Here is a 26,007-nt window from a genome sequence, read left to right as displayed (position 1 = left end):
CAGGGAAGGATTGACCAACTGATGCCTCTACAGAGTGCCCCCACCTTGCCTCTGCCTCTTGTGCTGGCCTTGAGGAAGCAGACCCCAAGGGTCTCTGTAAGAGGTGGACCCCAAATGTATTTTGTGCTCTGCTCTCAAGCGGTGGAGCTGAAGCTGCCCCAGGGTGGACATGGTTGGGGGTGGCTGGGGTGGGGGCATGGAGTGTGCGTGGGGTGTGCAGTGTGAGGGTGGGGTGGGAAGGGGTCAGGGAAGGAGGGGTACCTTGTAACTCCGTTCCTCAACTGGCAGTCCCTCCCCTCTTCCATTCGTTCCCATGTTCTGGCGGAGCTACTGCCCATCACCCCAACCTGATAGCAGCTTTCCTGCAGAGGGCCAGGCTCCCGGGCACAGAGGAGCAAGACAGTGGCCACTGCCTAAGAACACTCCCTCCCAAAGCAGACAGGTTGGTCCAATCAATGGTCAGTAACCCCAGTGAAGCGGGCATCAAGTGCCAGGAGCCAGTGATCCCCCGAGAGTAGCCACAGGCAGAGGTGGTACGGCGAGGCTGGCTGCAAGAGAGGCGAACCCTGTTTTGCAGGCGCTGGGCCCCCATGGCCAAGAGTTCAGGGCCCCAGAGGACGGTGGCTGCAACCTTTCCAGAGCCAGGACGTAGAGGCGTCCGGTGGCTTCCATCAGAGCACGCTGGACTTGGGGCAATATCCTGCGCCCCTATGTGACTCAGTTTACCTCACTCTCTGAAAAAAATGTCTCCTGCCCTAGGGGCGGCATAACTGGTCACTGTACTGGAAACCCGGTGGACGGACGCGACGGACGCCGGGGGTCCCGCAGGCAGGCGGGCCGGCCCGACGGGCCCCCACCCCCTGACCCGGCCCTCCCGTCGCCGAGCGGCTGCAGGAATACCGCGAGAGTTCGCCCCCTCTTCCCACCCCCCCCCCCACAGTAAAACTGTCAAAGGTGGGAGGGGCGGGAGCGCGCATGTGCGCAGCGCGGCGCGCAGCCTGCGCCGCCCGGACCCCGCGCCCGCACCCCTGTCCGGCCCCGGCCCGGCCCCGGCCCCGGCCCCCGCCCCGCCTCCGTCCCGCTGGGCGCCGCAGGTAAGCGCCCGGCCGCGCCCCCGGCCCAGACCCCGGCGCAGCCTCCGCGCTGGCCGCGCCCCCGGCCCTGACCCCGCGTGCAGGTCGGAGTGGGGGGGGCCGCGCCGGAGCCCCCGCCCGCCGCCCCCTCCGCGCCGCGCCCGGACCCCCCGCGCCGCGCCCCGCGCCCCGCGCCGGCGCCGCGTTCCTTCCTCCTCCTTCTCCAGAAAAAGTCGCCATTTTGGTTCACTGCCTTCGCCACCCCCCCTCCCCAGGCGCCCGCGATCGGCCCTTCCGGGGCCAAGCCGAGGCCGCACCCGGGCCGCAGGTGACAGGTGGGTGGCGAAGCCAGCCTCCAGGTGTACGTCCCTTGGCTGGCCTCGTCAGCGCGCACGGACTTGAGCCGGGGTCCAGGGCCGAGCGGCCTTGACCGGGCTGTGGTCCCGCTGCCAGCGTCTCCTGCGGTCAGCGCGCGGCGCTTCCCTTTCTCGAGGAGAGGAGGGTCCCACCTCGATGTCCCTGCTGGGCCCGCCTGGAAAGTGGAAGCCCTTTCTCTTGGTGCAAGAGTCACAGGCCCTGGAAGGAAGGAAGGTCTCTGCCTCTTAAGCCAGTCCTGACCCCAGGCCCCCAACTTTGAATTCTACACTCAAGCCTGAGAAAGACTGGAAAGGATGGGGTCCCCGGGAGCGCCTGCACCGCGGCCCGTTAGGGTCATCCTGGGGCTGGGGGAACTTATCTTGGCATGTCTCCTATGGAAGTGGAAATGTGATGACTTTCAGAGAAGTTTGTTCAGACCTTTCTTGACCCATACCCCTCTCCAGGTCCAAAATATGGGCAGGGACTCTGCTGACCTCTGACCTCGGCCTGCCCAGGTAGCTTCTGCACTTTGGTAGACACAGTAACCCCTTCCCACCCTCTCTGATCTAAGTTAGTTAGGAACTACTAAGAGAAGGACCACCTGACCACACACTCTGCCCCTCCTCTTCTGTGGCCTTGGGTGTCCCTCTTGGAGGACCCAGCAGGACTGAGCTCAAAGTCCCTCCAGTTCTCATTCCCATGGGAGGCCCAGCTCAGATGGCAGGGTGTGTTCCCTGGAGCTGATGGCCTGTGGTCTCTGGAGTGGAGCTGGTGGCCCTGTGGGTGGAGAACAGAGAGATGACAAAGGGTGGGGGTAAAGAGGAGGTCAGCCAGGTAAAGGGTGACCGAGGGGCCCAGCCAGCCTGAGGCCTCCATCTGGGTGGAGGAGGCCCAACAGGAACAAACCAAGAAAAGGGTGACGCAGGGTGGTTCGACCGACACAGGGACCAGAACCTGGTGCCTGACAGTCTTCCATTCTTGGTCTGCTACCCTGCCCTGGGAGGGGGACACACACAGTCGGGGTGTGGGCTAGGGGTCCTCAGGGTCGACATTGGCTGTCTTCCATCTTTGTCCTAGGCAGAAAGATACAGAGCACCTGTCTGGATAGAGTGGAATTGCCACGGGTTTGGGTGGAGCTGTGAAGGAAAGTGTCCCCAGGTGCCGGGAAGTGTCCCCAGGTGCCGGGCCAGCATGGCCTGTGTGCCAAAAGCCGTGCTGGTGTAATTATTGGCCCCAGGAGGGATATTGTTTGCCTCCTTCTCCCTGAGCACTCCACCTCTCCTGGGGCCACCTGGCCTAGTGCTAGGTGTGAGGTGCGTGGTTTTTGGCTTGCTCTGAGACTGTATCTAGAATGGAGGTAGCCCATTGGACATGGTGAGGGTCTCAGGGCAGGGTAAGGCCCTTCCAAGCTGAGGGTGTCTTCTGGGGAGACCTCAGCCAGGCAGTCACTCCCCTAAACCAGCAGCCACCCGCCACCTGCTTTCCCTGTGCAGAAGAGCACAGGCAGGCCGGCTCCCTCCCCTTCCCACAGCCAAAGAGCAGGGCGGGGGGTGCAAGGAGGGGCGTTTCAAGTCCTGACTCAGCCCTGGTGGGCCTCACAGTTTTGTCCACCCGGTCTGCAGCAATGACTGATCCCTTCTGTGTCGGAGGCAGCCGCCGGCTCCCAGGGTCCAGCAAGAGTGGGCCTGGGAAGGATGGCAGCCATCACGAGGTCCGACTCTCTGTGCGGCATGACCCACCAAAGCTGGGTAAGAGGGGTTAGGCCAAGGTCAACTCAGAGCTGTCACGGGCAGCCAGTGCTGGGTGTGGGCCACGTCCTGGATGCCCAGCTCCTGGGTACCAGGTAGCTGAGAGCCTTCACAGGGTGGGGGCAGCCAGGGGCCCTGGATTCTTGTCGTAGGCTGACTACAGCCTTCCACCCTCCCATTCCTGAGTGGTGGGAGGGAGTGAGGCTCACTTGGGACCCGCCCACCCTCCTGGATGATACATGAGGGCTCCAGGGAGCCTACTCTCCAAGCCTTGGTGTGCCGTGTGCTGCAGGGTTGCCAGTGGCTCGGGGTGGGCAGACAGTGCCCAGCCAGGCCCCACTCTGCTTTGACCTGGGAAGTCCAGCCAGCGACAGGACAGAAGGGAAGAAAAAGGGGCGTCCGAAAGCTGAGAACCAGGCCCTCCGAGACATTCCCGTGAGCTCCCTGCGGGCTGGGGTGGGGCTCATGCTGGGGTCTGCCTGTTGAGGCCACTGTCCTGCCTTTGCTTACCGTCTACACATTTAGTTCCAAGCCCTGAGCCTGCTTCAGCGGGCCACTCTGTGTCTCATGGATTCATGGCGTGGCCTGGGGCCCAGTGGGCCATGTCTATGGGCCCCTAGAGCAGGTCTTGTACACCCTCGCTGACCAGGGTAGCCTGGATCTGGCGGTAGTCTCGAGGTCGAAGGGCTCCTGCAGCCCGCCGGCTCTTCTGGCCTGGGCAGGGTGCAGAGTCTCGGGCTCAGGTTGGCAGGGGCCGGGGTGGCTGAGGGGTCAGCAGCCCGGCCTTTCCCACGCCCAGCTCTCCCTGATGAACCAGTGGAAAGATGAATTCAAGGCGCACTCACGGGTGAAGTGTCCCAACTCAGGGTGCTGGCTGGAGTTTCCCAGCATCTACGGGCTCAAGTACCATTACCAGCGGTGCCAAGGGGTAAGGGACTGTGTCGGGGAAGAGGAGGCCTGCGCCTGCCCTGACCCAGCGGTTGGCTCAGGATGAGTCTGCGCAGAGGCCTGGTGGCTCATCCCACACCTGCCCTCTCCACCCAGGGTGCCATCTCAGAAAGGCTGACCTTTCCCTGCTCCTTCTGCGAGGCTGCCTTCACCTCCAAGACCCAGCTGGAGAAGCACCGGATTTGGAACCACATGGACCGACCCCTCCCGGCCCCCAAGCCTGGGCCAGTCAGCCGGCCAGTCACCATCAGCCGGCCCGTTGGGGTCAGCAAGCCCATTGGAGTGAGCAAACCTGTCACTATTGGGAAACCTGTGGGTGTCAGCAAGCCCATTGGTATCAGCAAGCCAGTGACGGTCAGCAGGCCTGTGCCAGTCACCAAATCAGTGACAATCAGCAGGCCCGTGCCGATCACCAAGGCTGTGCCCGTCACCAGGCCCGTGCAGGTCACCAAGGCTTTGCCGGTCACCAGGCCCATGCAGGTCACCAAGGCTGTGCCAGTCACCAGGCCCGTGCCGGTCACCAAGGCTGTGCCAGTCACAAGGCCCGTGCCGGTCACCAAGCCTGTGCCCATTACCAAGTCTGTGCCCGTTACCAAGTCTGTGCCCATCACCAAGCCTGTGACAGTCAGCAAGCCAGTGCCAGTCACCAAACCTGTGCCAGTCACCAAACCGGTGACCACAAACAAACCAATGCCGATGACAAAACTTGTGACAGTTACAAAACCCGTGCCAGTCACAAAGCCGGTGACGGTCAGCAGGCCCATTGTGGTCAGTAAGCTGGTGACGGTCAGCAGGCCCATTGCCATCAGCAGACACACACCCTCCTGCAAAATGGTGCTGCTGACCAAGTCTGAGAACAAAGCCCCTCGCGCTGCGGGGAGGACCAGCGGGAAGAAAAGGTATGAGGCACCTTCTGGGCTGGGGGTGGGGCTCCCCAGCTGTGCCCCGGGGGTAACAGCCCACATTGGGCCCTCCTGCCCTCACCTCCCTGCTTCCTGCAGGGCTGCGGACGGCCTGGACACCTGCCCCCTCCCACCCAAGCAGGCGAGGTCAGAGAACGAGGAGTACGGCCCGTCCACCACAGGCCAGGGCTCGGCCTTCCAGCCCAGCACAGGCCCCAGTGGCGGTCCCCTTTCTCTGGGCAGCAAGCCACTGGGGGGCAAGGAGGCACCAAGAGCCGCAGGCCCTGTGTCCCCGCCCGAGGAGGGAGCTGAGCGCACGAAGCACAGTAAGACGAGAGGAGGGCAGCGGCCAGGGCGGGGGCAGCGGCCAGCCTCCCAGTGAGTATTTGACCAGAGTATCGGCCTGTGTTCTCTCCCCCGAGTCAGGAAGGAAACAGAAAACACCCAAGAAGTTTACGGGAGAGCAGCCATCCATCTCAGGAACCTTCGGACTTAAAGGTGAGGCCCCGGCAGGGCACCTGTCGCTCGCCTGCGGGTGTGCCCATGCCCTTGGCCCATACCTGCCCCACCCCACTCCGCGTGTGCACACAGGCCTGGCCAAGGCGGAAGACAAATCCCGAAGCCACCGTGCCAAGAAGCAGGAGGGGCCGAGCCCTGAGGATGTCCGGAAGAAGGTGCCAGCCCCCACAGGCACTGTCGGCAAGGAGGCACCAGCCCCCGCGGCCCACCCAGCCCCAGGTGGGGGCTCCTGGGGGGCAGAGACCAGGCCGGGTCTTCACTGGGGGGCAGAGCCTGGGCCACACGGGTGGGGGGCTTGAGTGTGGACCCTGGGCTCTGTGCTGGGGGGCTTGAGTGTGGACCCTGGGCTCTGTGCTTGGCGTTCGGGAGCCCTCGCCAACCCCTGAGGCCCTGGGCTCTGTGCTTGGCGTTCGGGAGCCCTCGCCAGGACCCTGGGCTCTGTGCTTGGCGTTTGGGGGCCCTCGCCAACCCCTGAGGTCCTGGCCCCGCCCCACAGGCGGCCCTGAGGAGCAGTGGCAGCGTGCCATCCATGACAGGGGGGAGGCCATCTGCCCCACTTGCAACGTGGTCACACGGAAGACCCTGGTGGGGCTCAAGAAGCACATGGAGGTGTGTCAGAAGGTAAGGCTGACCCCTGGGGTTCCAGAGAGGAGGTACCCTAGGTCAGCTTCTCATGGCTCACATGTTGGCAGCTCCAGGATGCCCTCAAGTGCCAGCACTGTCGGAAGCAGTTCAAATCCAAGGCTGGCCTCAACTACCACACCATGGCAGAGCACAGCGCCAAGGTACGCCACGGGGCCCAGCTGCCATCCAGCCCTGACCACTGACCACTGACCACAGGCCTCCCTCTCCATCTCACCCCACCCCACCTGCCCCAGCCCTGACTGCTAACCTTTCAAGCTTTCGTTGTCTCACTGTGCCTGACTTTGGACATCAGTGGCCCCCCGTGCCGGGCAGGGGCAGGGGCCCTGTGGGGGTGGGGGCACTGAGGCTGGGCCTGCCCCCCAGCCCTCTGACACAGAGGCCTCCGAGGGGAGTGAGCAGGAGGAGCGGGAACGGCTACGCAAGGTTCTGAAGCAGATGGGGAGGCTGCGCTGCCCCCAGGAGGTCAGTGGAACAGCAGCAGGTTTTGGGCAGAGTGTGGGGTGGAGCATAGCCCCTTGCTGGCCTCTTACGGACCCTTGACCTCCAGGGCTGTGGGGCCGCCTTCTCCAGCCTCATGGGCTACCAGTACCACCAGCGGCGCTGCGGGAAGCCGCCCTGCGAGGTGGACAGTCCCTCCTTCCCCTGCGCCCACTGTGGCAAGACCTACCGCTCCAAGGCTGGCCACGATTACCACATGCGCTCGGAGCACACGGCCCCGGTGAGTGGCTAGGCCCTCCTGTCCTTCGGGCACCGAGCACACGTGTTCTCCCCAGTGCTCGCCCACACGTCCCTGCCCCACAGCGTGCACCTGGCTCCCTGCGCCTGCAAGCTGTGCGGCTCTGGGTGCTCACCTTGGCCTCCTCGCCCTGCAGCCCCCCGAGGAGCCAGAGGACAAGCCCCCCGAAGCCGAGGACCTGTTGGGTGTTGAGCGGACCCCCAGCGGCCGCATCCGCCGCACGTCAGCCCAGGTTGCTGTGTTCCACCTGCAAGAGATTGCGGAGGACGAACTGGCCCGAGACTGGACCAAGCGGCGGATGAAAGATGACCTGGTGCCCGAGACGGCACGGGTGAGACACCTGGTCTCTGAGCAGGACATGCTTCTGCATGGGTCCCCTGTGACAGACCTGCCCCCTATGACCCAGGCCATCTGATGGCCTCCCAAGGTTCATATCTCCCACAGATGTGACAGTTGAGGGCCTCCTTGGAGCGGTGGGGTCAGCTCTGCCCCAGAGCTGGCCTCCTGAGCTCACCCTAGTGCCTACCTGTTTTTTGTTTTGTTTTGTTTTTGTATTTTTCCGAAGTGAGAAGCAGGGAGGCAGTCAGACAGACCCCCGCATGTGCCCGACCGGGATCCACCTGGCACGCCCACCAGGGGGCGATGCTCTGCCCATCTGGGGCGTTGCTCTGCCGCAATCAGAGCCATTCTAGCGCCTGAGGCAGAGGCCACAGAGCCATCCTCAGCGCCCAGGCCAACTTTGCTCCAATGAAGCCTTGGCTGTGGGAGGGGAAGAGAGAAACAGAGAGGAAGGAGAGGGGGAAGGGTGGAGAAACAGATGGTTGCTTCTCCTGTGTGCCCTGGCTGGGAATCGAACCCGGGACTCCCACACACCGGGCCAACGCTCTACCACTGAGGCAACTGGCCAGGGCGAAGTGCCTACCTGTTTTTACAGCTCAACTACACTCGGCCAGGCCTCCCCACACTCAACCCCCAGCTTCTGGAGGCATGGAAGAACGAGGTCAAGGAGAAAGGCCACGTCAACTGCCCCAATGACGTGAGCTGGGGCAGGCTGGTGGGTGGGCAAGGGGCACTGGGACTTGGGTCAAAGAGCTTAGCTGTGGCCCTGGGTGGGAGCCTTCCAAGTGTCCAGTTTATCTGTGGTCCCTGGGCCCCTGCAGGGGGCTCAGACAGAACCCTGTTGACAGAGAGGCCTCAATGTCAGCCCCGGAGGCCCAGCTGTCCACACCCCCAGGCTCTCAGGGTCAGGCCACTCGCGTGCCCAGGGAAGCCCAGGGCCCCTGGGCCGGGGTAGGGGCTACGCATGTGTGTGGCAGTGCTGCCAGGCGGCCCACCCCATAACTGTCTCCTGCCCCAGTGCTGCGAAGCCATTTACTCCAGTGTGTCTGGACTCAAGGCCCATCTCGCCAGCTGCAGCAAGGTGAGTCCCCAAGGCTTCCACCACGGCAGGCATGGGCCCACCAGTCCCCTCAGGGATTCCCACACATGGAGCACGCAATCTCATCCCCCGGGCAGCCTTCTCCATGAGCCCAGGGACTGGTCGGTGCTCCACGGCCAGCCCAGTCCTGGCCACGAGTCCGGCAGTCCCAAGTGGTCCTGCCAGTGGGGGCTCTTCCTCTCTGGGGGTACCAGATAAGCTGTGGCCACCTTACCCTGTAGCTGCAGGTGGGAGGGAGGTCCTGGTCCAACACCTAGGGCTGGGCTTTCCGCCTCTTGCAGGGAGACCACCTGGTGGGAAAGTACTGCTGTCTGCTGTGTCCAAAGGAGTTCAGCTCTGAGAGCGGTGTCAAGTACCACATCCTCAAGGCCCACTCAGAGGTGGGTGGCACGGGCCTGGGCGAGGGACCGGCAGACGGACAGGCTGGCCCACAGAGGGCACTGAGTGGGGTGGAGTGGAGAGGCGGTGCTGCAGTGAGTGGCCCGCAAGGAAAGACCGGCAGCATCTCTTTAAAGTGGCTTCTGGCTTCCTCGGGAGAGAGCTGAGATGGCCGGCGCCCCCTGCTGCCCCCCCCCCCCCGTCTCCACCCTCGCTTTTCTCTCCCTAGAACTGGTTCCGGACTTCGGCAGACCCGCCCCCCAAACCCAAGAGCCAGGACTCCTTGTCACCCAAGGAGGAGAAGAGCCCGGCAAGTGGGAAGAAGCGGGGTCGCAAGCCCAAGGAGCGGCTCCCTGAGGAGCCTGCACCCAAGACGCCTCCCCGCCAGGATGACTGGCCCCCCGGAGGCAGAGACAAGGGGGCCCGGGGCTCCACTGGTCGGAAGGTGGGAACCGGCAAGGTGCCCGAGAAGTGAGCCAAGTGGCGGGCAGGTGGGTGGGGCCTGGTCCCCACGCTGGCCGAGCCCTCCCTGTCCAAGGGGGGGTGGCTAGCTTGGGGACAACCTGCCCTTCAGTTCCTCACCCCGCCCCTGCCTGCTCTCCTGTTCAGTGGGAGCAGCCAGCCCTGCTTCTCTCCCTGAAAGTGGCCCCTACCCTGTGCAGGCTGCAGCAGGGCACGCCTGGGTGGGGGCTCCCTAGGGAGGGTGACCGGTAGCCACTGTAGTGCAATAGCCTGGAAGGACATTCGTGGGCCCGGCGGAGCCTGGAGCCCCGGAAGAGCGGGGGGCAGGCCTGGCGCCTGGGCCTCAGTGCCATGGGGGCAGTGCAGAGCGGCCTGGCCACCAGAGCTGCGTGCCCCATCTGCTTCCTCAGGCCCAAGGCTTGGGGGTCCCTGGTTCTGGGCCGAGGAGGGTACCTGAGCAGCCTCGCCTCTCCACCCGACACTGGAACCCCAGCACCCCCAGCTACCTCCCAGGACGGACCCTCCGTCTGATCTCCGCCATGCTGACCTGACAGTCCGCCCTCCTCACCCCTCCCCACCTTCGGTCCCTCTGCTTCTGTTCTCTACCTCTGCAGGCCCACCTTTCCCTGCCTGTGTGACCCCTGCTGTGCCGGGCCTGGACCCTCGGGCTGGTATCGTCCTGGTTGGGGGAAGGCGGCCCTGCTGACAGGCTCCCTGCCTCCCCAGGGGTGCTCCCTGCCGTCCCCGGGGGTGCTCCCTGCTCGGGCAAAGGGTTTTCCCCCTTGCAGGGCTGCAGGCACTGGGGCCACATGGGGCATGCTCCCGGTCTGCCAACACCGCTGGCTTGGTTGGGGCAGCCTGATAGGTCAGGGACGGGCCAGTCTGAGCCCTGGGGCTGACCTGGAGCCATGGGCATGTGGGCAGAGAACTGGGCCCGACTGAGGGGTGACCACTGCAGGAAGCAGCCTCTGTCTGCTGGTCTGGGTTGGCCTGTGGCCACGCTCCTGTGGGAGCGCCCTGCCGCCTTTCTCTACCTGCCCCTGTGTTTCCGGTTGTGTGGTCTTTTGATGTGAGAGCTGGAGGCCTGGGAGGGGGATTGGCCAAGGTCACAGTGGGTTCCTGAGAGCTCTCTGTCTTTGCTCCCCTTGAGGGCCCTGAAGACAGCTAGGTCTGCAGGTTGGGCAGGTTTCAGGCTGGAGTCCAGGGCACCTGCAGGAGTCAGCTAACAGCTCTGGCCTCCTCCCTGGTGCCCACCTTCCAGTTGAGGCATCACCTGGGGGAGGAAGACACTTAAGAGCTTCTGGGTTTGGATGGAGGCTGTTTTTCACTGGGGGTGGGGGTGGGCTGGGGGCTCTGCCTTGCGGATCCTGGACGATGTGAATTTTGATATTTGCCCGCGTGAGTGTGTCTCCTGGGTGTGTAGTGGATGCCAGTCTTGTTGCTGTGACAAGTAACAACCTTTTTTTATTCTGTTTTTTATACAAGAACTTACAACAATCTGACATTTTGGTGCTAAGGGTTTCCTGGTGCCGATGGTGGATCTGGGGGCTGGGCTAGGGTCCCTGGGGTCCCTCCCCTGCTCAGGGAGGCGGTGCTGACTGGGCACCCCTCTGCCCCCAGCTGCCGTCCTTACCCAGCCCCGGAGAGGAGGGGCTCCCAGCTGAGCTCAGCTCCCCTCACCCTGCAGTAGTGGGACAGGTTCCCCGGGGGCTTTGGGGCCAGGTTGCTGTCCAGCCTGTCTCGGGCTTCTTTGGCCAGAGGCTCTGATCCTGAGCAGTCCCGGCCTGGTGTGCTGGGAAAGGGGTATAGTGATTGTGTCCCCACTCACACACACACGGGCACAGGGGTGTGAGCTAGTAAGGGTGGGGCGCATGGGCTGGACTTTGGGGCAGGAGGGCTTTCTTTTCTATGTCTGGGTGTCACTACGGGAGAGCTGGTGGAGGTGGAGTCAGCCACTGCAGGGGCAGCCTGGGGGGGGCAGAGCAGGTGCTGACAGGACCCCCGGTACACTTCCTTTGTCCTTGTCACCAATGGCTGGAGGAGGTCAGACCTCAACACCTCTACTGGGGACAGCCGCCCACCCCAGCCGCTCAGGTACTTGGCCCTTGGGGAGTGGGGGGCTGGTTTTTGCTGGGGGGTGTTTCCAGGTCACCCTCCAAAGCCCACAGATGGTTCCTGGTGTGGGAACCCCACCTAGATGTGTGGGAAGAGATGGGGTCCTGGATAACTTGATGTTTAGCACTTTAACCCCCTTCTTTGTCTTTAAAGTGGGTATGGGGGCTGCTGCCAGAAGTGGCTATTGGGTCGGACCCGTCTCCCCCTTCCTCCCTCCCTGCTTCCTGAGCTCTGGCTGGTGATTGGAAGTGGCTGCTGGTCTGCAGAGCCCTCCTCTGAAAGGGGCAGAGCCCTGGACAACTCAACAGGATCTGTCCCCCTCTCTCTCTGGCGGGAGCACAGCCAGGTAACCACCTGGCCTTGACTGACACCTTCAGTGAGAGGGACCAGAGTGGCAGACTCCCAGGGTATGGTGGGCATGGACTTTGCCCAAAACCCAAGCCCAGGGCACAAGCCGGGTCCCTTTCTGAAGATCTACCTCTGGCCCAGCCCAGCCCACCCCCCACCCCTTCCCCTGAGAACAGGAAAGGGCTGGCTCAAGCGGCTGACACTTCACACAAAAATAGGATGCACTTTATTTGCTTGTGCAAAGGCAGATGAGGGTGTCTCCTGGTGTGACTGGTGGCCCTCACATCCATAGCCCCCTCCTGTTCTGGTTCAGAAGGGAAAGAACGGCTACACCCTGACCTGCGGAGGGCAGGGCTGTCCCCGTGTGTCCTCTGTCTGCCGGCCTCAGGACGCTGGAGCTCTGGGGTTCAAGCGGGCAGGCCAGTACCTCCAGCCAGGCAGCCACACGTCCCATACTTCGGGTTTCTTGGTTTGGTTTTTTTTCAATGCCAGTTCTCCGTACATAAGTGCATTTTGAAAGAGGTTCCAGCTATCACTTGTAACCATATATATACATATATATATATTCTATCTACAAAGTGTTTATTTGCAAGATGTTTTGACGGTGAGCTCGGGCCCCGCCCGCCTTGTGACCATCTGTACCCGGTCCTCGTCCCCGCCCCCAAGCCCTGAGTGGCACGGGGTGGGGGGGGCATCCACTGTATGTATTAAAAATGATTGTATCAAATAAATGTTTATTGATTTTTTTCCAGGGGTTGTGTGCGACTGAGTTTGTGGCAGCGCGGGTGGGGGGCCCCCGGGCGGCCGCGGACACACGTGGCGGCGCCGTGGACGGGACGGCGGTGCGGGATCCCCGGCGCAAGGCCTTGTGGGGCCGTCGTGTTAGGGGCGGGCGTGCGGGTAGACCCACGTCTCCCGGCGGCTGTGCGGCCCGCCCCGCCCACTCGGAGCTCCATGGCGGAAACCCCGGCCGCCGCCGAGGCCCCGCGCTCGCCCCCGCCGCACCCCGCGGCCGGAGACAGAACGGACCGGCTGGCCGTGTGCGAGGACCGGTAGGCGCGGCGCCGAGCGGGGACCGGGGTCGCGCGCCCTCGCGGTCGCAGTGGGAGCGGCGGCCACGTGAGCCGGGCCCTCCGTCCCGCCCACCCCTGGGGGCGCTGCCTGCAGGCAGGGAAGGCGGCCTGGCCTCGCCATCTCCGCGGGCTCGGGTCACGGCGGGCGCGGGACTGAGTCTGGAGCTGGGCGCCCGGGCGGAGGCTGGGCGCATGCAGCGCGTTCTGCTCCCCGAGGTCGACTGTGACTTCAGTCCGGAGTGGACGGGGGCCCGCGGGCTGCAGTGTGCGCCTGCCTGACGCTCCGAGGGGGTCAGTTCTGGGATCCTACCCAACCCCCGTTGAAGTCAGACGTCGTGATTCTGGCGGTGGGGTGGGGTGGGGCATGGTGCCCTCTGACTCTCCAGCCTCGTGGGGGGACCCTTGGGGCTTTGCAAGAGGGGACGTTGCGGGGGTTCAGTGGGGGAGGAGCCGTCCCATCACCCTGGCCTGAGAGACGGAAGTGCCCAAGAGGTAACAAGCTCCTGCTGGAGTCTCCGAGGCCAGGGCCACCAGGGGGCGGTGACCGAACAGTGATCAGGGCCAGCGCCCTGCACTTGAAAGCTGGTCCCTCACTTCCGGGTCTGAACTGTCCCCTGGAGACAGCCAGGCCTGAGGAGGTTCCAGCCTGGGCTCCCAGTCCCCAGATGGGTTGGTCACTGGGAGGCGGAAATGTTTGGCACCTGCAGACCTCCAGGACAGCGGGTGCCGCAGGGAGAGGAATCCCTGCACTGACAGCTCCCTTGCAGCAGTTTTAGGCTTCCTTGACTCTGAAGGAGCCTCCTCTTGTGTCATTCTGAGCTCACACTGTCCCAGTGAGCAGTGACTAGGAGCCTGGCACCTGGTGACAGAGTCTAGTAGGACCTGAGTCACAGACACCCGCTGGTTCCAGAGCATCTTTGATTTAGACCAAGGTCAGAGAGAGCAAGGCCAGACAAGTTCTTGAGAAAAGTACCCCCTGAAGACAGGTTGGTGGCAGCCACTGTCCAGGCCCTGCCCTGTGCCCAGAGGAGGGGCGCCAGGACCTACCTGAGGGCAGTGAGTGCACTGCAGGGGTCTTCTCTGGAGGCTGTGGGTTCGGCCATGGAGCTGCCTCTGCTCACCACTCTTCCCTGCTGCTGCCGCCAAGGGCTCCCCCACACTGTTCCTCAGGCGCTTGCCCCACAGTCCCTGCACAGCCCCGGAGGGCCCCAGAGCGGGTGGAATCCAGGTGTCTCTGAGCCTGCCCTGTCCACCTTGCCGTTGTTTCTCACGCCCCAAGAGGCCTCAGACTCCTTTGGCACTGGACATGCTGGTGGACAGATGGTGCCTACGGCAGGTACCTGTGCTCCTCAGGCTGTCTCCTGTTTTGGTCCAGGTGGAGTTGGGGCTGCAGCTGTGGGTGCAGGGAGGCTGGCCCAGAGCCGTGGGGAGTAGTCCTGCTGCCGGATTCCGGGGTGGTGGGGTGGCACTGCAGCCTCACAAACCCCCATTCTTGTACCTGCCCTGAGAAAGCCTCTTTGAAACCTCTGTCCCTGAGCCTGTCTGGGACCCCCCAGGGCCTGGCCCTAGAGGACCAGCTCCTCCTTCCCTCATCCCAGATGGGGTGTCAGGAGTGGAGGCTCTGGTGCTGCTGGCCCCAACTCTGCAGCCCCGCCCGGGAGAGGTCCAGCCTCCCTGAGCGTGTGGGCCAGCCAACCCCTGCCCCTCTGCCCAGGCCGGGGGTCAGGAGGGCAGCTCCTGTGGGTAGAGACGGACAGGCCAGTCCTGCCTCTAGGTGCCTCTGGTGGGGCTCAGACACACACCCATGTTACCTGGGCAGCCAGGAGTGGCCCGCTTCAAATGTACAAACCCCCGGTGACATTTTCTGTCCCCGAGGCTCTGACGGCCATAGCGATGTTGGAAGCTGCCTCAGGAGGAAAGCTGATACTCAGCAGATTGATCACAGGGAGGAGGCTGGGACCTGTGGACGCAAATCCCTGTACAGACTCCTGGAGGGCAGATACTTAAGCTGACGCACCCTTTCTGAACCTGCCCTTCCTCCGCCCGCCAGGCTGGGGTGTGGCTGCGTCATCCCTCCCCTCCTGCCCCCCAACGTTGAGTACTGGGTGGCCCTGGGGGACAGGCGAGAGCCTCGCTATGGAGGAGGCGGGGCGGGCAGTTATTCTCAGATGCTCAGGAGGGTAGAGTTTCAGATTTGTTTATGCCTCTAGGAGGCACCTTGGGGACAGGGGTGGGACACCCAGCTCAGCACTGACATGCAGCTCAGCTTGGCCAAGAGATACCTCTGATTTCCCTCTACCTCCGAGGGTGGTGGGCCCTGCAGCCCTAGGCAGGCCAGGGGTCTGGAGCTCTTTCCAGGGTGTCCCGGGGGGACGCCCAGTGTTCCTCGGCAAGTCCCGGGCCCGCAGCGTGCCAGCCTGTGCACCGTAGGGCCAGTTCACACCCGAGGCTTGCCTGTTCTCCAGCAGGGTCAGTGCTATTAATATCAGGCGAGTGCACAGCCCCCAGCCGGGTGATCCTCTTATGCCTGTGACCTCGGTCTCTGGGGCTGGTGGTGAGTGCCGTTCCATCGGCACAGGGACTCGAGGGGCCTCCCCGCTGCTGGCTCCCTGCCTCCCATTGGGCAGCCTCACCCTCTGGGCCACGCACCCATGGAGGAGCAGGTCAGGTGGCTTCTGAGCTGTCCTGTGGTGCTGCTGTGGGTATAAGGCAGTGCGGTGGTGCCCCGGCAAACACTTCGGATCACCCTGTGTCCCAGCCATGAGCAGCCTCCCGGCTTACCCTGGGATCAGGATCTCGGGGTGCTGGACCCTTGGAGCGGAAGGCAGGTGAGTGGCTGGCCTGTTGTCCCGTAGCTGTGGTGAAGAGACCCATCTGTGCTGTGTGCTGCATGTGTGATAAATATCAGGAAGCAGACGGGCCAGGCAGGTGTTGGGGGCGGGCAGGGCCCACCCCCATGGGCCCTGGTTTGGCTGAGGGCTGTCCGTTGCAGGCTGGTCTGGATCTCTGTGGATCTCCTGTGGTTGAAATGACCTGTCATTGTTGCCAGAGCGCCTTGTCCACCTGTGGATAGGGAACTGAGGTCTTCAGTGCGATTCTTTCATCTCAGAGTTGGTCATCCTGTGAGAACGGAATGAGGCTCACTCTGGGGGTGGTGAGGCTTTGTCCCTCTGGAGAAGGCCATGGGGCTGGGCTTGGCCGCAGACCCAACCTGACACTGTTCCTCAAGCCAAGGTGGGCGGATTCCTGGCCGAGTGATCCCTGGGCCGCTCTCCCCTCTTCCCCGGGAAGGTGTCTGACCCAGGCTGTAGCAGCATAAGCCTCGGACGTCGTCCCTGCTGGTGGTCATCATGACCCCAGTAGGAGGAGGGACAGTCACAGCACGGGCCCGAAGTCTCCCGCTAGAGAGGCCGCCAGTCCGGGCAGGCCTCCAGGTCAGGAGTCAGGTCTGCGGGGCTGTTCTCAGCACCAGGGCCCCTGTTGGCCAGGCCCCGCCCCTTTGTACACCACGATTTCTTGGTGTTTCCTCCCTGAGTGGAAAGCACCGGGGGGGGGGGCGCATCTAGCGCCACTGGGGGGGTTCATCTGCTGTTTCCAGGGTGTGTGGGTCACCCGCTGAGAGGGCAGCCGTAAGTGGACGAACATATCCAGGTGAGCAGCCAGTCCTGACTGCTCCCTGCCTGCAGCGTGGGCACGCCGTCTTGTCTTCCGTGGCTGAGTGGGAATGCGGGTGGCCCCCGGGGTGGCCGGTCTGTGCCAGGCTGAGTCCCCTCACGCGCTCCTCGCTGGTGGCAGTGCGTGGCCTGTCCCCAGGCCCACCTCACTGCCTGGTCTCTTGGCGCCCCCGCTGCGTTCGTGTACAGCGCCGCGCACACGTCAGCACCGGGCTCTGAGTGGAGCCCAACTGGTCACCGCCGTCCCTGCAGAGGTGCCACCGAGCACACCGCCCAGGTTGGCTGACAAGTGCCAATGCCCACTCCCCATGCTGCCCTGGCCACTTCTGTCCCCAAGGACAGGGCCGCATCTCCTGTCAGACACGGCGGCTGCCCTTCTTGCTGCTCACACGTGTGTCGGCGTCATTCTCTGTGCCCTGCAGAGCTGCTGCTGTGACTTGTCACATGTCAGGCCTCAGCTCACTCCTTCCTCTGTCTCCTCCCCACACACACGAACTCGTGCACAGACACCGTCCTGGCACTGCGGGTTGTAGTGGTAACAGCAGGCCTGGGCACTCCCAGGACAGACCACGGCTTGGTCTGGTTTCTGATAACAAAGGGGCACGTGCTTGTAAGACATTCCAGTGTGACAGAAACCCCGGTTCCAAATCTCAGTGCCCAGGGCAATCCTGGCACGGCTGCTTTTAGCTTGTTCTGCGCACACCCGTCCCACTCGCGCTGACCTGAGGGCGTGCAGGCCGGCTGTGCTCCCTCTGCTGCTTTTTACATAAACACGTTATAGAGTTTTCTTCCTCACCCAACCACGTATCTGGGATGTCTTCTGTGTCCACATCTACCTCGGGCCACCCTGAGGAGCAGGCTGCTCAGCCACAGGGGCCTCCCCAGAAGCCATTCCTTTCTGGGACTTGGGCCTCAGGCCAGTAACCACACCAGAGCCCCCGTAGGGCATCACTGCAGAGGTCAGCGTGTCTGTGCCCGGGAGCGATGCAGCGTGGCAGGAGCCGGGCACAGGTGCTGTCTGCCTTTCCCAGACTGAGTGTCCACCTTGCAGGCTCTGGGGGACCTCCGCCCTCCTCCCTGGCGTTTGCAGGATGCAGGAGGGTGAGGAGCCGCGCCCTCCCCATGGGTCTCCCAGCCCAGGGTCCCCTCCTGTGTCTGTCTGTGTCCCTGTCCTGCGTGTGGATGGCACATTCCCTGCATTCCCGTCGTGGTCTGCTGTCCCTCTGAACTTGTGTGAACAGAGTTCAAGGCCACAGGCCCTGTGGATGGGCAGCTGGCACGCTGTGTGTGCCACCTCGGCCGTGCCTGCGTGCCCGTGGGGAGGGCGCATCCCAGGGACGGCTGTGCCAGGCCCGACACGGGTGGCAGGGTTGGTGGCCCTGGCTGAGGCAGGCATGTCTCCCGCCCCTGCAGCAGCAATGCCGAGGCCTTGGACAGGCTCCTCCCGCCCATGGGCGCCGGGCGCTCCCCGCGGAAGCGTACCACTAGCCAGTGCAAGTCGGAGCCGCCCCTGCTGCGCACCAGCAAACGCACCATCTACACGGCAGGGCGGCCGCCCTGGTACAACGAGCACGGCACGCAGTCCAAGGAGGCCTTCGCCATCGGTGAGCCGCCCTCCCCTGCCCCGTCGCCCCCCCAGTCGGTAGGCAGGACCCGCCGTCAGGACCAGGGCTGGCGTTTCCCCCTGACCAACACTCTTGAGCTCCTCGGTCAGAGGTAAGGCCCAGCGAGCAGTGGTGGTGACTTACCTGGAAAGGGCTGTCCTAGCCCCGTCCAGTGTGGGGCCCGGGGGCGAGGCTCACCTGTCCCAGCCCCGTCCAGTGTGGGGCCCGGGGGCGAGGCTCACCTGTCCCAGCCCCGTCCAGTGTGGGGCCCGGGGGCGAGGCTCACCTGTCCCAGCCCCGTCCAGTGTGGGGCCCGGGGGCGAGGCTCACCTGTCCCAGCCCCGTCCAGTGTGGGGCCCGGGGGCGAGGCTCACCTGTCCCAGCCCCGTCCAGTGTGGGGCCCGGGGGCGAGGCTCACCGGCTCCCTTCCCCCGCAGGCCTGGGCGGGGGCAGTGCCTCTGGGAAGACCACCGTGGCCAGGATGATCATCGAGGCCCTGGACGTGCCCTGGGTGGTTCTGCTGTCCATGGACTCCTTCTACAAGGTGAGGGCTGCCGTGTGCTTGTGACCACTGTCCCGAGGGCTGACCGCCCCGGCCCTGCCCTGAGCGGCAGCCCGCCCGCCCCTCCTGCAGGTGCTCACCCAGCAGCAGCAGGAGCAGGCCGCCCTCAACAACTACAACTTTGACCACCCGGACGCCTTCGACTTCGACCTCATCGTGTCCACACTGCAGAAGCTGAAGCAGGGCAAGAGCGCCAAGGTGCCCGTCTACGACTTCACCACCCACAGCCGCAAGAAGGACTGGGTAGGCCCAGTGGGCTGGGCGGCGGGGGCCCCAGCACACCACGGGCGGCACCGGCACTGGCACCTTTCCTTTGCAGAAGACGCTCTACGGCGCCAACGTCATCATCTTCGAGGGCATCATGGCCTTTGCCGACAAGACGCTGTTGGAGGTGAGGGTGGGGCTCCAGACTACCCTCCCTCCTGAACGCCCACCCCTCCACAGGACGCCCCTTAGACTCGCCTCCTACAGGCAGGCCCCGGTCACCTCCTACAGGCAGGCTCCGGTCTCTCACCCAGTCCCCATGGCTCAGTCACCAGTCCCATCTGCAGTGTGGCCCCTCTCCCAGGAGGAGGTCACGGATGTAGGGTGGGGCAGCCCAAGGGGCCCTACTTTCCGGGGTCTGGGTGTGAGCTCTGGGCTGGCACCTTGATTTCCTTAATGCCCCTACCTGCATGCACCCCCACTCCCATCAGTGTTCTCTGCCGTCCTTGGGGGTCCACGTGGTTGCTGAGGTCACTGTGACATTGGGGGTAGTGATGGGGGTTCCTGTGGGTGCTGGTGCCTGGGAGGGGGTGGCCTCCCATGTCTCTGTCTGTACAGAACACTCCTGACCCCTGGAGGCAAGGCACAGCCTCCTCCTCCCCTCCAGGCTGCAGGCTGGCCCCACGGTGATGGCTCCCTGTCCTGCCACTGCAGGGGCCCATGTGGGAGGCCTGTGCTCACGCCTGCTGTGTGCTTCCTGTTCCTATGGTAGTTCTGAGGCTCAGGCCCTGAGAACTGGCTGCCTCCAGCACCACCCCCCAGGGCCCCTTCAGGGGTCACCTGCAGTGAGCCGGGTGGGGGGCCAGACCCCAGATTCACCAAGGCCCAGGCTGGTGTGAGAGCGTCCACGAGGGCAGCTACCCAGAGAGCAGGCTGGCAGCCCCCTCAGCGCCCCCAGCCCGTCAGCATGCCGCGTGGCCTGGCTGCCTTGCTGTCCGTCCGAGCCGGGTCCTGGGGACAGGGCCTTGGAGCCCCCCCACGCGGGCCTCGCTCAGCAGCTTGCTCCCGTCCAGCTTCTGGACATGAAGATCTTCGTGGACACCGACTCTGACATCCGCCTGGTGCGGCGGCTGCGCCGGGACATCAGCGAGCGTGGCCGCGACATCGCGGGCGTCATCAAGCAGTACAACAAGTTCGTCAAGCCGGCCTTCGACCAGTACATCCAGCCCACCATGCGCCTGGCGGACATCGTGGTGCCCCGAGGTGAGCCTGCTGAGCGGGGCCCGGCGGGGTTGGGGTGTCTGCCCCCCCCCCACCGGCGTCACCCTCCCATCCTGCCCACCCCAGGGAGCGGGAACACAGTGGCCATCGACCTGATTGTCCAGCACGTGCACAGCCAGCTGGAAGAGGTAGGCCGGCAGCGCCAGGGTCCCACGTCCTAGCCCGGCCCCTGCCTCCACCACCTGCTTCCTGTGTCCTGCTCGGTCAGCCCTGTGTGCTGGACACAGCCACGGTTCCCTGAGGTGGTGGGGCTCAGGTGCTGGACACAGCCACGGTTCCCTGAGATGGTGGGGCTCAGGTGCTGGACACAGCCACGGTTCCCTGAGATGGTGGGGCTCAGGTGCTGGACACAGCCACGGTTCCCTGAGATGGTGGGGCGCAGGTGCCCTGCAGGGCTCCTGGCCTGAGCTGGGCCTTGCACAGAAGGGGCCACTCCTGTCCCTCCCACCCTTTGGGGGGTGGCTGTTGGGTTTTGGTGTGAATCCCACGTCCCGAGCACCCTTGGCGGAACCCCGACCTGAGGTCACACGTCCTGGGCTGGAGGCCTGAGGCTGCGCCTGCCCTGGTCAGAGGCCATAGCGAGCGCCCTCTCATGACTCTGACTGGCAGTCACCCGGGGCCAGCCCTCCCCTGGGCTGTGGCGTGTCCATTCCCGGGCGGGGTGGGTGGGTGGGGCACACGGCAGCAACGGGCTGTGCTGTTCGGTGGCTGCGAGGTGAGTGTGCGCCGTCATTGACACACCACCCTGTTCCCTTGTCTCCCGTGTTGCCGCTGCAGCGTGAGCTCAGTGTCAGGTAAGACGTCCCACACTCGTCCGCACAGATGGAGGCACTGCCAGCCAGCACCCACGGGGCTAGGAGCCTGGGTTGTCCTCACCTGCAGTGCCCGTCCCCGTGACAGCCCTACGGCAGGCAAAGGGCGTGGTGGCCCCATGCTACTTTCGCCTCTCTTTTGAGCAGACGAGGCACAGAGAGGTTAAGGAGCTTGCCTGAGGTCACACTGAGCCCTGACCCTTGGCTGGCCAGATCTCTCTGGAGGCCCCTTCCCAACTGCACAGGTGTAGCTGTCCTGAGCCAGCACTGTGGGACCCCCAGGGCAGTCACTACAAGTGTGCCCCTCATTGGCCAGAGGGCCAGTCTGGACTGCCCAGGTGGTGGTGACGCCCCAGCCCTCTGACCCCCTGCCCACCCTGGGGCCAGTGCGCAGACAGAGCCAGGAGGAGCTGTGGATGGGCCAGGGGCAGCCTGGGAGTCCTCGGCTGCATCTCTGTCCTGTCCCCACACAGTGGGCAGCACAAGGGGCCCACCTGTAGCCTAGGCTGTCTGTGGAGTCGGGACGTGCAGGGCTGAGCCACCTGGCAGGAGAGCCCCCACCCAGTTCACACTCGGGCCCCTAGGCAGCAGCTGTGCTGGAGCCCCAGCCGCCTCCCGCGTGTGGGCCCCCTGGGCTCGCCCAGGCCCACCCTGCAGGTCTCGTCCTGTGGGGCCCACTGAGAGTCTCCGCCCAGAGAACAGTTGACAGGGTTTCAGACGGTAGAAAACACCAAAGCAGCCAGCTGTATTTTCCTCTCTCTGGTCAGCCAAGGAAGTGGTGGCCAGCGCTGGCACCCACCTCCGCAGCCCCAGGAAGTGTTGCTGGTGGGTGGGTGGGTGAGTGGGTGGGAGCACGGCCCAGCGCTCACACCCTCCTGCCAGCCACACCCAGGAGCGAAGGCTCCGGGTCTTCCTGCCGCCCGCCTGCCCACACGCCTCTGCTTCCCCCGTGCCCCTCCCTGCTGAGTGTCTTCTCTGTGTTCTTTTCCTTCTCTCTGTAAACCCTGGGGTTTCCTGCCCTGTCCCTCCCGACACACTCTTCACCTGGCGAGCAGAGGAAGCTGCGCTGGGATATGTGAGGACCATGTGTGGTTGTGGTGCCCTGGTGGGCTGCGTCCGCCTGCCCCCCTGCCGCACGCACACCTTCCCCCTCCCCTCCTCTCCCCTCCTCTCCCCGCTCCAGCCAGCTTTGTGCCCCCTCCTGAGGGGGCCCGCACATCACTTGGAGGGATGGTTGGGGTTTGGCCCCAAAGCTCAGCTGTCCCCTTAGGGAGAGGTGTCCTGGGTGGGGACTCATCTGCAGGCCTGCAGCCCCACCTACCACTGCCTGGTCCCCTGCTTCCTGTGAGAGAGGCTTACACTCTAGCCTTGCTTCCTACCTAATGGTCAGCTGCTCTGCCTTCCACTGTGTCCGTTAACCCTTCCTTGCCCCTTGCGGGAGAGGGGTTACCTTGGGCAAGGGGCCCTCCCTCCAGACGAGCCACAGGGAGGCAGCGGTGGCTCCCACCCTGCATCCCGGGCCCCCACCACATCAGCTCTCAGTGTCCGCAGCGGGAGGATGGGGCTGTGGGAGGACACCCTTCTCGAGCCCCCAATCGGTCTGTGTCCCCAGTGTCCGCAGCGGGAGGATGGGGCTGTGGGAGGACACCCTTCTCGAGCCCCCAATCGGTCTGTGTCCCCAGGGCTGCACTGGCCTCTGCGCACCAGTGCCACCCCCTGCCGCAGACGCTGAGTGTGCTCAAGAGCACGCCACAGGTGCGGGGCATGCACACCATCATCAGGTGAGGGCCCTTGGGTGGGAGGCGGGGGAGAGCGGAGGGGGCTGCCGGCCCCTGTGCTGAACCTCTGGCCCCCAGGGACAAGGAGACCAGCCGGGACGAGTTCATCTTCTACTCCAAGAGGCTGATGCGCCTGCTCATCGAGCATGCACTGTCCTTCCTGCCCTTCCAGGTGTGGGGCTGGCGGGCTGGCGGGCGGGGTACCTGGGGAGGCTGGTTGGCCCCTCATGCTCACCGGCGCCCCCAACCACTCGGCCGCAGGACTGCGTCGTGCAGACTCCGCAGGGGCAGGACTATGCTGGCAAATGCTACGCAGGGAAGCAGGTATGGCAGGGCACAGCGTTTGGGGCGGGGACTGGGGTGCCCTGCTGGGGGGCACAGCGTTTGGGGCGGGGACTGGGGTGCCCCGCTGGAGGGCACAGCGTTTGGGGCGGGGACTGGGGTGCCCCGCTGGAGGGCTCCAGCTCAGCCTCCTTCCCTCACCCCCAGATCACCGGAGTGTCCATCCTCCGCGCAGGCGAGACCATGGAGCCGGCGCTGCGGGCCGTGTGCAAGGACGTGCGTATCGGCACCATCCTCATCCAGACCAACCAGCTCACGGGGGAGCCGGAGGTGGGGGAGGCCCAGGGCGCGGGGGCTGGAGGCTGCGGAGCGACCCTGGGTTGCGGTCGGCCCTGACGCTCTGCTGCCCCCAGCTCCACTACCTGCGGCTGCCCAAGGACATCAGTGACGACCATGTGATCCTCATGGACTGCACCGTGTCCACGGGCGCCGCAGCCATGATGGCCGTGCGCGTGCTCCTGGTGAGTGGTCAGTGGTCGGGGACAGCTCGGGGGCTCGGGGTGGCTGGGCTGGGCGGGTGGTCGGGGACAGCTCGGGGTGGCTGGGCCGGGTGGGTGGTCGGGGACAGCTCGGGGTGGCTGGGCCGGGCGGGTGGTCGGGGACAGCTCGGGGTGGCTGGGCCGGGCGGGTGGTCGGGGACAGCTCGGGGTGGCTGGGCCGGGCGGGTGGTCGGGGACAGCTCGGGGTGGCTGGGCCGGGCGGGTGGTCGGGGACAGCTCGGGGTGGCTGGGCCGGGCGGGTGGTCGGGGACAGCTCAGGGTGGCTGGGCCGGGTGGCTGGTCGGGGACAGCTCGGGGTGGCTGGGCCGGGCGGGCCGTCTCCATCCCTCCCCTCTGGCCCAGGACCACGATGTGCCCGAGGACAAGATCTTCCTCCTGTCACTGCTCATGGCGGAGATGGGCGTCCACTCGGTGGCTTATGCGTTCCCACGCGTGAGAATCATCACCACGGCCGTGGACAAGCGTGTCAACGACTTGTTTCGCATCATCCCTGGCATCGGTAAGGCTGCTGAGGCTGGTCAGCTGGGCCTGTGGGCCTGGGGGCCTGAGTCCCCACCACAAGGGCCTGCTTCTTTCTCTAGGGAACTTCGGTGACCGCTACTTTGGGACCGATGCTGTCCCCGATGGCAGCGACGAGGAGGAAGTGGCCTCCACAAGTTAGCCAGCCACCCAGTCTCTTTCCATCTGCCCTCCCCACCCAACATCCTGCCTCCTGGTCCGTCTTACCGAGCACAGATGTTAACTTATTCTAATTAAAAAATGATACCTGTATAAATTATTCTATACGTTTTATAAAATAAACTTTTAGAAAAAACGGAGCTCTGACTGATAAGCTGGGGGGTTTGGGAGGGCGGTTCTGCCTGGGACCTGGGCTTGCAGAGTGGTCAGTCCCCAAGGTGCCAGAGAGGAGTCCCCACACGGAGAGAGGAGTGTAGGGACCCAGCCGTGTCACGTGCTGATCAGGGCCTTGCCTTCTCCCCAGTGAGACAGGCTTTCCTTGCCATCAAGCTTTAGAGCCAGATTTGGAGAGCAGGGCTGGTGCCCCTGTCTGCTAGATAGACCCCTTGGTGGCCACCCAGCCTGGACCTAGGACCCTGGGTCTCAGAGGCAGCCTCTGCAGACAGTCCCACCACCATCACCACGTTTGTACCATCAGGAGACCCAGCGGAAACTGGAGTGTGGGCGGCTACAGGAGGGAGTGGTGAGCTGGTCTGGCCACTGATAGGGGCCCCAGGTGCAGGAGAGGCCACTAGGACCTCAGTGGGCCAGCCATGCCCTTCAGCTCCAGAAACCTGTGTCCAGCCTGCCTTCACTGCTCCCGGCTCCAGGGTCAGGGCAGGCGTCTTCGGTCTGCAGCAGGCCTGCCTGGGTGAGGGTCTGCGCCTGAGACGGCAGCCGCCTGGGCTGCTGCAGGGTCTATAGGGCTTCCCAGTCCCCCTCCCCCCTCCCCTCCCCTCCGGCCTTGGCTCTGGCCTCTTTCCTGTCCTCCTGGTCTCCTGGGGCACCCTACCCCCTCAAAGGCCATGTCATGGAAAAGCTTGTCGTGGGGCGGAGACAGGAAGTCACTGGGTGGGGGCCAGGCCAAGGCGGGCAGATAAAGGCGGGAGGCTTGTCCAAGGGGTGGTCAGACACCAGGGACGGAGGACCGCCAGCCAGGAGCCCAAAGGTCAGCAGGAGGGCTTCTCCCCAGCCTGGTGAGTGCTTCCTTCTCCGCGTCTGCAGGGCCCCCACTCCTTCATTCAGTCTGTGCCTGGAGGCTGCAGAGGCCTGGCCCTGCTCAGAGGTGCATCGGGGCCACGAGGCGGGGAAGATGTCCTTCTGTCCGGCCAGATCCTCCCAGATGAGGGCCGGGGCGAACATTTAATGAGTAGCTGGGCAGGTCATTCCTGAGAGGGCTCCCAGAGTCCAGAAAGCAGACCCACACACACCTGTGCTCACACCATGACGTGTTGCATGCCACAGCAGAGTATGTCCATAGACACATGCATACACATGTCAGGAGGGCCCAGCTTCCCCCTCTCCACTCAGCCACCAGCCCTCTGTCTTGAGGGTCAGTGGGGATCTGCCTCCTCCAGCTGGGGTCCCCTCATCAGAAGCAGCTCAAGGAGGCTAGGTACAGGTTAGGGGGTTTCTTGAGCCGATTTCCTGCCAGGGCCCTGTGGGGTAAGTGGAAGTGGGTCACATTCTAAACAGTCACAGGGGAGGGTGTCTGGGGGTCAACGGGAGAAAGAACAATTCCTCTGCCCCTGGGAGCCTCCCAGTCTCAGGATCTAAGGTCCAGGACTGTCCCGGTAACTGTTGGACAGACACATCAGGAGGGTCCAGTTTGCGGAGAAGATTCAGTCTGGACCTCATGCTCAGGCATAGATGGTCCCAACTCCAGGAGACCCTCTGATGGACTGTTAGGGGTTGGGAGCCAGGTGGCCCGTAAGCTGCCTCTCTGGGCATCCGTGCCCCTCTGACCTGCATGAGAGCTGAGGAGCAGCCACAGCCTGGATGTAGCTGCAG

General features: G+C 64.4%; 3 protein-coding genes across 15 annotated transcripts; 2 read left to right on the top strand and 1 right to left on the bottom strand.

Annotated features, from left to right (window-relative positions):
• The first annotated feature begins 962 nt into the window (after window positions 1–962).
• Window positions 963–12,420, top strand: ZNF512B (zinc finger protein 512B). 4 transcript variants are annotated; one of them, XR_010751493.1, is made up of 19 exons: window positions 967–1,094; window positions 1,895–1,945; window positions 3,053–3,178; window positions 3,471–3,613; window positions 3,978–4,106; window positions 4,223–5,025; window positions 5,128–5,354; window positions 5,455–5,526; window positions 5,620–5,766; window positions 6,044–6,168; window positions 6,240–6,332; window positions 6,556–6,654; window positions 6,740–6,910; window positions 7,065–7,259; window positions 7,863–7,964; window positions 8,286–8,348; window positions 8,648–8,746; window positions 8,974–11,300; window positions 11,475–12,420. XR_010751493.1 is itself a non-coding variant. In XM_066384454.1 (18 exons), the coding sequence occupies exons 3-18, from the start codon at window positions 3,055–3,057 to the stop codon at window positions 9,217–9,219; spliced, it is 2,838 nt and encodes a 945-aa protein (XP_066240551.1). In that variant the 5' UTR covers window positions 967–1,094; window positions 1,895–1,945; window positions 3,053–3,054; the 3' UTR covers window positions 9,220–12,420. The 4 variants fall into 4 exon arrangements, 3 of the variants coding, with proteins under 3 accessions (XP_066240552.1, XP_066240551.1, XP_066240553.1); XM_066384454.1 differs by having other exon boundaries at window positions 8,974–12,420; XM_066384455.1 differs by lacking the exon at window positions 1,895–1,945 and having other exon boundaries at window positions 963–1,094; window positions 8,974–12,420.
• Window positions 12,421–12,482: 62 nt separating this feature from the next.
• On the top strand, window positions 12,483–24,317 carry UCKL1 (uridine-cytidine kinase 1 like 1). Of its 6 annotated transcripts, none has more exons than XM_066384457.1 (15): window positions 12,483–12,721; window positions 17,830–18,020; window positions 18,458–18,564; window positions 18,655–18,825; window positions 18,902–18,973; window positions 19,860–20,049; window positions 20,134–20,195; window positions 21,935–21,954; window positions 22,562–22,660; window positions 22,736–22,829; window positions 22,919–22,981; window positions 23,147–23,269; window positions 23,353–23,460; window positions 23,842–23,998; window positions 24,081–24,317. In XM_066384457.1, exons 1-15 carry the CDS (start codon window positions 12,624–12,626, stop codon window positions 24,158–24,160), a joined length of 1,635 nt encoding a protein of 544 aa, XP_066240554.1. In that variant the 5' UTR covers window positions 12,483–12,623; the 3' UTR covers window positions 24,161–24,317. The 6 variants fall into 6 exon arrangements, with proteins under 6 accessions (XP_066240554.1, XP_066240555.1, XP_066240558.1 ...); XM_066384458.1 differs by lacking the exon at window positions 21,935–21,954 and adding an exon at window positions 20,845–20,861; XM_066384461.1 differs by lacking the exon at window positions 12,483–12,721 and adding an exon at window positions 15,434–15,570 and having other exon boundaries at window positions 17,833–18,020.
• LOC136405263 (uncharacterized) lies at window positions 13,990–17,058 on the bottom strand. 5 transcript variants are annotated; one of them, XM_066384465.1, is made up of 4 exons: window positions 16,806–17,058; window positions 15,524–15,805; window positions 15,042–15,438; window positions 13,990–14,702 (listed from the first exon to the last, which is right to left on the bottom strand). In XM_066384465.1, the coding sequence occupies exons 2-4, from the start codon at window positions 15,632–15,634 to the stop codon at window positions 14,578–14,580; spliced, it is 633 nt and encodes a 210-aa protein (XP_066240562.1). In that variant the 5' UTR covers window positions 15,635–15,805; window positions 16,806–17,058; the 3' UTR covers window positions 13,990–14,577. The 5 variants fall into 5 exon arrangements, 4 of the variants coding, with proteins under 4 accessions (XP_066240562.1, XP_066240563.1, XP_066240561.1 ...); XM_066384466.1 differs by lacking the exon at window positions 16,806–17,058 and having other exon boundaries at window positions 13,990–14,245; window positions 14,554–14,702; window positions 15,524–16,170; XM_066384464.1 differs by lacking the exon at window positions 16,806–17,058 and having other exon boundaries at window positions 13,990–14,240; window positions 14,554–14,702; window positions 15,524–16,170.
• Window positions 24,318–26,007: the final 1,690 nt, after the last annotated feature.

The sequence above is a fragment of the Saccopteryx leptura genome, chromosome 5, assembly GCF_036850995.1.
Source record: "Saccopteryx leptura isolate mSacLep1 chromosome 5, mSacLep1_pri_phased_curated, whole genome shotgun sequence".
Lineage (NCBI taxonomy): Eukaryota > Metazoa > Chordata > Mammalia > Chiroptera > Emballonuridae > Saccopteryx > Saccopteryx leptura.
Note: the sequence above shows the minus strand (reverse complement) of the source record. Positions and strands in the feature narration are given on the sequence as shown.

Bases quoted from the DNA above. Each gene is read 5' to 3' on its own strand.
- ZNF512B (XM_066384455.1), top strand. From the start codon at position 3,055: ATGACTGATCCCTTCTGTGTCGGAGGCAGCCGCCGGCTCCCAGGGTCC. The intron at 5,026-5,127 runs GTATGAGGCACC...TGCTTCCTGCAG, and splicing joins AGGACCAGCGGGAAGAAAAG to GGCTGCGGACGGCCTGGACA. The intron at 6,911-7,064 runs GTGAGTGGCTAG...CTCGCCCTGCAG, and splicing joins GCTCGGAGCACACGGCCCCG to CCCCCCGAGGAGCCAGAGGA.
- UCKL1 (XM_066384457.1), top strand. From the start codon at position 12,624: ATGGCGGAAACCCCGGCCGCCGCCGAGGCCCCGCGCTCGCCCCCGCCG. The intron at 22,661-22,735 runs GTGAGGGCCCTT...TCTGGCCCCCAG, and splicing joins GGCATGCACACCATCATCAG to GGACAAGGAGACCAGCCGGG. The intron at 22,830-22,918 runs GTGTGGGGCTGG...ACTCGGCCGCAG, and splicing joins TGTCCTTCCTGCCCTTCCAG to GACTGCGTCGTGCAGACTCC.
- LOC136405263 (XM_066384465.1), bottom strand. From the start codon at position 15,634: ATGCAGCACACAGCACAGATGGGTCTCTTCACCACAGCTACGGGACAA. The intron at 15,439-15,523 runs GTAAGCCGGGAG...TTATACCCACAG, and splicing joins CCCGAGATCCTGATCCCAGG to CAGCACCACAGGACAGCTCA. The intron at 14,703-15,041 runs GTAGAGGGAAAT...TTGCGTCCACAG, and splicing joins AGGGCCCACCACCCTCGGAG to GTCCCAGCCTCCTCCCTGTG.